This window comes from Uloborus diversus, chromosome 1 (assembly GCF_026930045.1).
Source record: "Uloborus diversus isolate 005 chromosome 1, Udiv.v.3.1, whole genome shotgun sequence".
Lineage (NCBI taxonomy): Eukaryota > Metazoa > Arthropoda > Arachnida > Araneae > Uloboridae > Uloborus > Uloborus diversus.
The window spans coordinates 24,196,033-24,205,445 of NC_072731.1; the positions used below are offsets into that span (position 1 = coordinate 24,196,033).

At 33.1% G+C, this 9,413-nt stretch overlaps 1 protein-coding gene across 1 annotated transcript in view; it reads left to right on the top strand.

The window, feature by feature from the left end:
• The window catches only part of LOC129228416 (transcription factor BTF3 homolog 4-like), a 30,123-nt gene extending 21,010 nt beyond the window's left edge, over positions 1-9,113 (top strand). Inside the window, exons 5-7 of the mRNA XM_054863099.1 lie at positions 2,646-2,738; positions 3,873-3,935; positions 8,813-9,113. Coding sequence (XP_054719074.1) covers positions 2,646-2,738; positions 3,873-3,935; positions 8,813-8,859 — 203 coding nt within the window. The 3' untranslated portion in view covers positions 8,860-9,113. The remainder of the gene's footprint in view (positions 1-2,645; positions 2,739-3,872; positions 3,936-8,812) is intronic.
• Positions 9,114-9,413: the final 300 nt, after the last annotated feature.

A 9,413-nucleotide genomic window follows, 5' to 3' on the forward strand; every position in this document is an offset into this window, starting at 1 on the left:
TAAAGCAAGTGATATTCTATCTGATGTACCATGGTTTTGAAAATCAAAAAGCTCTCTCTCAAAAAGCAGCTCTCTTAATAGGAAATGACACAAATACTGTTGTGAATAGTTTAAAGCCCTGCTGTCCTAGTGGCAGCCCGCGGGCCGCATGCGGCCCATTAAGTTTTTTTAGGTGCATGTGCACGCACTATTGACATATTAGAAACAGAATTCAATGAGTTGCAGATAACTAAAATGCCTGAGGATGTACTACTAGCCGAAAGAATTAATACACACTGGGTATTCATAGGCAGTTATAAAAATCCATTGGGAATTTATTGTTTCAAAATTATTTCTAAAGTAATTTTATACAAAGTGTCATCGAAATAAAAACTTTCTAATAAAACTACTAACACAAAATTATTGCATACTTGCCAACTCTATTGTTTTTAACGAGAGACTCCCATTTTTTGCTTCCATCTCCCGATTTCCCGTTTTTTACGATTTTCTCCTGTTTTTGCAGTTTTTTCAGTCAATCATCAAAAAGTTTCACTTTCTTCTCAATAAGGCTGGATGATACCTGGATTTGCATATCGCGATATATCAGAAAGTAAACATCTTGATATATCGGTATAATCAACTGTATACATATAGAGGGGGACTTATCATGGCATCCCTTCTCCACACCTTTATGAAATACGTATCACAATCAGGCTCTCATTTTTTACATGATCATACTAATAATTACTTTTTTCAATTCAAAACGAGAGTTTTGAAGAAGGTCCCAACCTTGATAGGTACAGTACAATAGCGTTACAACACACATCTTGGGATCATTTGCATCAAAGATTTTGGCATTATATAGACAATTTCTAAAGTTTATAAAATACTATTCAGATACCAATCATCCAATCACATCAGAGTACGGGGGTGCCAATCGCCCCCCCCCCCTTTTCACAACCCTCTCTTTTTATTTTTTAGATCTCCTTTTTATTTATTTTTTAAATATTTTTATGTGTATTATTGGTTTATTATTATTTTATTAGAAAAGTTCTGTACGCCATTGACACACACCCACAAACTAAATAAATAAAATATAATATAAACAACAAAATTAATCAAAAAATTATTCCCCCCCCCCCCCCCCCCCTTGGTCCAAAAAAAATTTTTTTGATTGCATAAGTCGTGCTATACCCTCCTCCCCTCCCTGTGAGTACCCCTCTCAGAATAAGTTTTAACTATATATAACTTATAATGATATAAATTGCATCAAACGGTCTAAAAGCTTAAACTAAGAAGAAAGTTAAAAAAAGAACAATAGGAACAATAAACAACGATAATTATTTTTAAATATGTAACAATAACGATAACAACGAAGTAAGGAGAACAGAGAAAAGATTATTAATAAAGCGCCAGAAAACCAAATGAACGGTTCCAAATAAAAGCTTAGAGTGATAAATTCGGTGAAGCTCGCGAAGGTGAAAAACCGGTTTCAGCAGCTTCAACAAATTCGAATCTTCGAATATCCTCCAAAATTCGAAACACCGGCATCGTTAGGCGTGTCCCCTTCCACCCTCCATCCACCGCCCTCAAAGCAGCGCAAGCGCAGCCCATGCCAGATGCACCGATGACGTAACACTCCTCCGTTCGCGCTCTGCAACGGGAAGGGAAGCGATCGTGCGGTGGAGAGGGGGGTAGCGTAGTCTTCGAATCAGCAGGTCTCGGAGGGGAATCACCGATCTTCAGGCAGGTCGAACATCTGTCGGAGAGATCGCAATTCAACCGGTTTCGTGCAGCCGATTCCAGCGTCGGTGAATTCGAAATTCGAAGACATCGATTTCGTTGACGATATACTGCTGGCTGTGATATATCATGGGTTCGGTTTTGAAAAAACCAGTTTTTATGTTATGGCTATGAAACCGGTGTTCAGCGGTGTATTGATATATCGTCCAGCACTACTTCACAATAGATGACGCCCTTTTCTAGTCTACCAATGTCATGGAATAAGAATTTTTCCAATTAATAACTGATTCAGTAAAAATTAATTTTTTAGAAGCTTTCCACATTGCATGTTCAACAAAGCACGTGCTTTGCCGAAAATTGCAGCAGATTTCAATCCTTTTGCATCTTGAAATTATTTCAATTATTTTTAATGTTTGAAGTTATTTTAACGTGTGTGTGTGTGCTACCCTATACCTACTTATTTTATTTTGTATTTTCATTATATATTGATTTCCTTTTTTTTTTTTAAATTTTTGTAGCTATTCCTGGTAGAGAGTGGAGAATGTAAGAAACAAAAATTCACTCATTATTTAGTTTTTCCTTTGCAGTATAGTTTTCTTGCTGCTACCAATTAGCTTACATCTGCAAAAAATCCCCATTTCAATTTAAATTTAGTATTCATGTTATTTGAAAGCATAATTTAATAATTCTGCAGCGAGGATATGTCGATGGTGAATCACCTATTTACCTCTAGTAAAATCTCCTATTTTTTTCCTTCGAAGATTGGGAAGTATGTTATTTGAAAAAAAGTGGGGGGAATTTTTTTTTCTTTATAGTTTAGAAAAAGTTCCAGCTTTCAGGTCTTCCGAATAACATTTTTGAATACACAGTTGCCCTGTTTTATATATGTATTAGTTAATGTATTTTGTAAATTTTATTTTCAGAAATTACAGAAATGCTCCCTGGCATTTTGAATCAGTTGGGAACTGAAAGCCTCACACATTTAAAGCGACTTGCAACCATACAGAATGCAGCAGGTATTTTCTTTTATGGAAACCTTCTTATATTAAACTATTACATGTTGTATTCAACCTTTATACAAGGTCTTTAATGTTGGATCAGACATAAGAGTTGTCTGGTAAAAGTTGTGTTATTTATTTAATTAGCTGATAGTACTTTAATTCAGAAGCTACAATCTCACAGTCAACTTGCGATTTCTTGAAGCCCCGTAACTCTAATATTTCTTTTTCTCGAAGCTTTCATTGGGTTAGATTTTGAGAATGTTCCTTAGTTAAATATCTCCCTGTCTTAAGATTGCTACTTGGAGCACTGTTAATTAACTTAAATCCATCCACCAGACAGGTTTGTTTGGTTTAAACCATGTGGATTTTTTTTCTGAAAAACTGAATTGTTTTCCTCCTAATGTTTTCATGAATTTGTCGAGTGGAAAGGTTCTCTGTGTTGAGATTAAAGAAGTGGTATATTTTTTTATTATGCTCTAAATGCATATTTTGATTATATTCCTTTTTCTTTGTATAGGTGGAAAACTTTGGTTTTGCTCCAGTTATAATGTATATTTGATTTTTTTTTATGTGAGGAAGGGGCCAAAGTGGGATTTCTGTTTTATTTTAAATGTGTAGTGGTATTTTAATTTAATCTTGTTTTCTTCTTAGGGGATGGGGGGCTTTTTAAAGGGTTAGGTTTTCAATGTTCTGATTAAAATTTGTATTTTAATTAAATGTTTTTTTTTTGGGGGGGGGGGGGTACTTTGTTGGAATTGTATCATGCATATTTTATTTAAATTATATTTTCTTTGTTGTAGAGAGGGTGGGTGTTGTGCTCTAATAAAGGGAGATTGAGTTTCATTTTTTTTTTTCAAATGGAATTGATGTTTTAGTTTTAATTTTTTCTTCTAGGGGGAGGGTTAGAAGTAGTATCCCAATCCCTTCTATTGTATTGAAATGCAATTTTTTTAATTTCTTTTCCTTTGTATCTGGGCTCTTGAAATATTGAATAGTTGTAGCATCTGTATTTATCTGTTTTAAATACTGAAAATTGCTAAGATAGCTATTTTAAACTTTAACATGGACATCTCTCTGTTTTTTTCCCAATTATCTAAGTTATCCTGTACTTAAATTGTACAATGATAATGATTATTTATTTAACAACAGGCCCTGTTACAGAACCAGTGTTTACTGGTGCAGATGATGAGGAAGAGGAGGAGGAAGTTCCAAGTAAGAATTTATCTGATTTTATAAAACTTGCAAAATAAATATTTTTCTGAAAGTCATCAGTAAATCTCTTGAAGTACTAATAATAATTTGAGTAAAAATTGTAAAATTGATCAGCTGTAGATTCCAGTGACTTACCCAGCGATGGTGCAAAGGGACATATGTCCCCACAAGGTTTGTCCTTGAAATTAAAAGCTGCTCTCCCAAGATCATTTATCAGCATGCTAAAGTGCTGTTTATTGTGTTATTGTCTTCAATTTGAACAGTTTAGGTTTTTGAGGAAAGGAAAATTTTATCTGTGATGCCGCATTTGCGTAAATCAAACCTCATCCATGTAGAACAAGATAAAATCATCAAATCTTAAGCTGCGTATAATCCAATCCACAATAAGTGAGCCGGTTACAATCTCCCCACCCCACCCCTCTAGATAGCATGATGGAAAAACACTGGAAATGAAGGAAAATTAAAACACAAAAATTGTTATCATTACTCTGTTTATTTCGTTGATACAAAGTTTCCATCTGCTGTTTGGTTACTGATTTCTAATTGTTAAGCTCCAATTTGTAGCAGTCAATTCTAAGTGAAAATGATCAGTTTTGGAATGTTTCAGACCTTAGTTTTAGGTTCCGTTACATCCTTCGTGCATTGAACATAACAGTGAACCGCACGGATCAACTTAGAGGGCCGCATTTGATTCATGGGCCGTAGGTTGGGCACCATTGCCTTTAAAAAACCACATTTTCTATTGGTTCTATTATTCATGTTTTGTATGGTTAAAACTACAAAAATTTTCCGAAGAGTGTTTTAATTAGAATTTCTTAGATATTTTACTGTCATAATACCCACTGCTGGGTTTACCTATAAGCTAAGCAAGTTTTATTTTAAAGCCCTACTTTGTTGGGGCCCCCAACTCCTGAAACATTGTGCCATTTGTTCTTAAATGAAATGAAAAGTATTTGTAAAACATAAATTTTGCTTAAATAAGTTTTTGTGGCTGAGGTGTTTCATTAAATGGCTACTTACCTAATCCAGAGTTCAGTATTTTTGTTATTGCTGGTTTTTATCTTACTTCTATTGCATACTACAGTCTGATCAGTAAGAGAAAGAAATATTACAGTAGCTCTTTTTCGTTTTCTGCACTACTTGAAATTGAAAGAATATTTGGAAATTTCTAGTTCATTTTTCCCAACTTATAGGTGTTTCTTATATTCTTATAAAGTTAAAACATTTTTTTTTCTATAAAATTATACAATCAAGTATTAAAAAGTTACAGTGCAGTTGGAATGCATTAATCATTTTACTTGAATTATTCTAGATTAAATATAGTATATAGCATACCTGCCGATTTTTCTGTTTTTGACAGTAGACTTCCATTTTTTCACAAATCTTCTGTCCAGATGATAAAGTCTTCAGTTTTCTAATTTTCCAGCCAATTTGTGGTTTCTATAATTTTTATTCCAATCTCAAAAATTCTTTTTTTAATAATCATACATATAGCTACACTATTAATGAAAAGTAATGGGACGCTTTAAAAAATTCACATGTTTAAGGATTTTTTAAGAAAAAAAAACCAATTGCTTTGTACTGTCCAACGACGTATTGCATGGAATTTTCAAACGTCTAGATAAGACGAATCTATGAATAAGGGGGAAAAGTAAAAATTTAATGCGCATATTCCGCTCATTTGAATGAGACTCTGCTTCTGCAAAACCTGACATCGTTAAAAAAAAATAGGTTCGTCCGTTTCCGGCTGTAAAACAAATGTTTCTTTCCATACAATCCGTGGTCAGACAGTAACTTTTGTCACATAACAGGTATGCTCCAGCTGTCAATTATTAATAAAAATTCTATCACCCTTGCGTTTCGGGGGTTAGTAACAAATTGAAAGGACAAAAATGTTTTTTGGTCATCATTCATTGTAAATAGCTCAGAATAAACTAAATTTTAGAAATTAGTAAGCTTGCTATGTACTGTCATTTTTAATACTTTTGAGAAGGTATCACTGATATTCACGAAAATAAAAGGAATTTCTTTCAAAACTACATATTTTATTTGAAGGTTTTTGGCTCATAACACGCAAAGTTTCTCATCAAAGCTTACAAAACTTTCAAGAAACTTGACAGCATACAAGAGAAGCATAATATTTAAATTTGAAATTAAAATGTTGAAAATTTGATGAAATATAGACATTTTAAAGAAATTAATTCATCACTATGCGTGTGCCAAAGTTAGCAATTTGTAACTTTCATCATCTAATACCCAGCTAGATTCTTCAACTCATAAAAAAAAATTCTAGTTCAATATCTCAAAAATTTTAAAAGTTATCAGCAAACTAATGAGTTGAATTTGAATAACTAACGGATCGTGATGGATCGTTCGCAAATAAGCTGTTTTAATCATGAATCACACTGAATGATTGCAGGCAAATGTTATAAACTTGAGAACGACCTTTCATAATTCGTCGCCTACCCGAGAATTATTAAAATTCAGATCATTGGATAGCTGATAACTTTCTAAATTTTTAAGATATTGAATTAGAATTTTTTTATTAGTTATTTTATTAGTATTTTTTTTTATTATTTTTTTTTTATTTAGTTGAAGAGGTTAGTTGGGTTTCAGATTATGAAAGTTTTAAATTGCTATCTTTCGCGTGTAGCTAAGGGGTGTTTTTTTTTTTTTTGTGACAACCCCCCCGAAACGTTACTCTCAAAAAAGAAGAGGGAAAAGAAAGGAAAAAAAATCAAAACGACTTTTTTTCTCAGTAACAAAGGTCAAAAGTTCACTTCGCTTCCCCCCCCCCCCTATCCCCTCAATGTCATTGAAAATCTGCTCCATATGTGATCCTCAAGCATAAAGACGCCTCCCTCTGCTGCGACAATTTTTTGATAATCGAGTGAAATTTGACACTTTGCTTTAGTAATGAGATTGATTTGTTAAATCCACGTATATGCAGCCTTTCTTTGTCATAGATTGTGCAAATTGTTAATTATGTTTAATTTTATGAGCTGCGCAGTGGGAATATTGCATACAGTCGAATCTGTATATTTCGAATTTCACAATAAAGAAAAAAAATAGAGATAAAGAGGTTTTGAAATACGGGGGCTTTAAGAAACTTTTTATAGAAATTTGAAATATGATGGTGAAAATTTGAAATCAATACTAAAGAGAATATGGGTTCTTGATTAAAATTCCTCTTTATTAGTTTTGTTAATTATTTATTCTATTATTACATTATTAAGTACTTTATTGTGAGTTTAAGGAATCATGTTGACAGTAAAAGAAACTTTAAGCATATCTTTTTCAAGAAAAAGTCTTTTATTGCTTTTTGGTCCCTGATTTTTTTTTTTTTTTTTTGAATTCATTATCTATCCTCTTGAGGTTAGCAATTGCAGCAAATCTAACTTGACCAGTATTCTACGATTTTCCTTTTTTCATCACTTGAAAAAAACTCTTGGACTGTCATTCCATAAGTCTGCATGGCACTGTTGATAATGGTTTTATATCTTTAATAAACCAAAAATGCCTTGGAACACATCTTCGCTCACCACGCACGCTTGAAGCTCGATCCCGCTGAAGCCAACAAGACGCTCTATGCTGCTCCTGCTCCAACTACATGTGATGACTCATACAGTAGGGAGAAGCGAAGCCGGCTGTCCTCCTAAGTTCTCGGGAGCCATGGCAGACTGCGCTATTGAAATTTTAGAGGGATATTTTTCTCATTTTTTGGGGGTGTCTCCACAGTATTGAGGGGGTTCGCCCTTGCTCTTAATCGGAGGTGGGCACCATGGGTGCAAGACCTTCCGTCTCAGGACGTATTTTCATCAGTTTTTGGTTTTTAAAAAAAGGAAAATTAAGTGTTTCATGCTTTAATCATACCGTTTCATAACCACAAATTTGCATTGACATTCTCTTTGTTTTATAAGCTCGTTTTTTTTTTCCCGTGTGGCTTTTAGATTCACTGTTTAATGGATAGCTCTGTTACTGCCAACTCAGTGCATTGCAGACTGCAGTTGCTCAGTTTTCTCACAGAGCCCCCGCAACCCCCTTTCTCTAATATGGCGGTTGTCTACATTTATGTTTTAGGAACTATGATATGAACAAGTGTCGAAGAGACACACAAACATAAAAAAAGACCACACTTTTAAATACCACATTTAAAACTAGGTTCATATTGACAAAAAAGTCAAAAGCTTAAAAATCAAATAAAGCACTAATTCCAAAACTGGCATAGTAAAAATCAACAACATTTATATGTGTAGAATTTTTGTTGAGCGCAAATGCATGGAGGGGGGGGGGGTAAAAAAAAATTCCTTCTTGAACACATCAGCAAACTTGAACTCAAGGGGGCACCCCTACCCGAACTGCAAAAGGGACTCAATACCTTAAATAGCTAAGGATCCTGTACAACAGTAGAATACAACTGTAATTTTTAGCAAAATAGTGATTTTTAGCACCAAAATTGTTTATTTCAAATCTTAAAATTAAAAATATTAATTTGAAATTTTGAAGAAATAAAGATAAGATAGCCAAAATTGTTGAGATTTTTTTACTTTGGATTTTTCTCACTTAGAGAAATTTCAAGGTCATTTTTCCTAGACATTTTTAGTTTTCTATAGTGAGGAGTTAATGTTTGTGTCCGTAAAAAGTAGTGGACTACTAAAAAGCCAATTAATATGAAAATTTTAAAATTTAAATGCAAAGTATTCTTTTTTCCTTCTAATTTTGAACTACGTCTGCAAAACCTATCCTATTTTTCAGTTGAATGAACTAATCTTAATGAGGTTTGCCTGTATTTAAAATGATACTGACATTTAAATCATTATAAATGTTTGCTGTGTGTTGAATATAATAATTTTCTTTGTCTATCACATTTTTTCCAGATTTGGTGGAGAACTTCGATGAACCATCTAAGGCAGAAGGTGTGTAATTGTAAAAAAAATCAAGAAAATATGTACTAACAACTTCTAATTTTATTGAGTGATGGTTCTTGGATATCATGAACCTTGTTATTGAAATTCATGTTTCAAAATGTGTGTAGTAAATTCATGTTTGTATAATGTTTGGACCTGTTGTTTTATTGTGACTGCCAGTACAAGTTCCATGCTGTCAGTCGAATCAAAAGACATGCGACTGATCTATGCAAAATGAATTGAAACAAATAAAATATGTTTTTGCTTTTGATTTTTTATTCATATTTTTCTTCCATGAAAGTACACAGGGTTGCCACTCAATTTTGGGAGAAAAATTACCTGGGTTTTCCCTGTATGCAACGCTACAAACAAGCGTACACTGATATTTAAAAAAGAACATTAACTGAGAAAATACCATGGAGATTGTATATATATTTAACATTTAATACAAGAAAAAAAAAACTTTTTGTAACCATTCATTACTTGGATCTATAAAGATAAAAGTGCAAAAGTTCAGCAGAACAATGAATATTGATGACTAATGTCATGCTCTCTAAATTAAATTAGCATA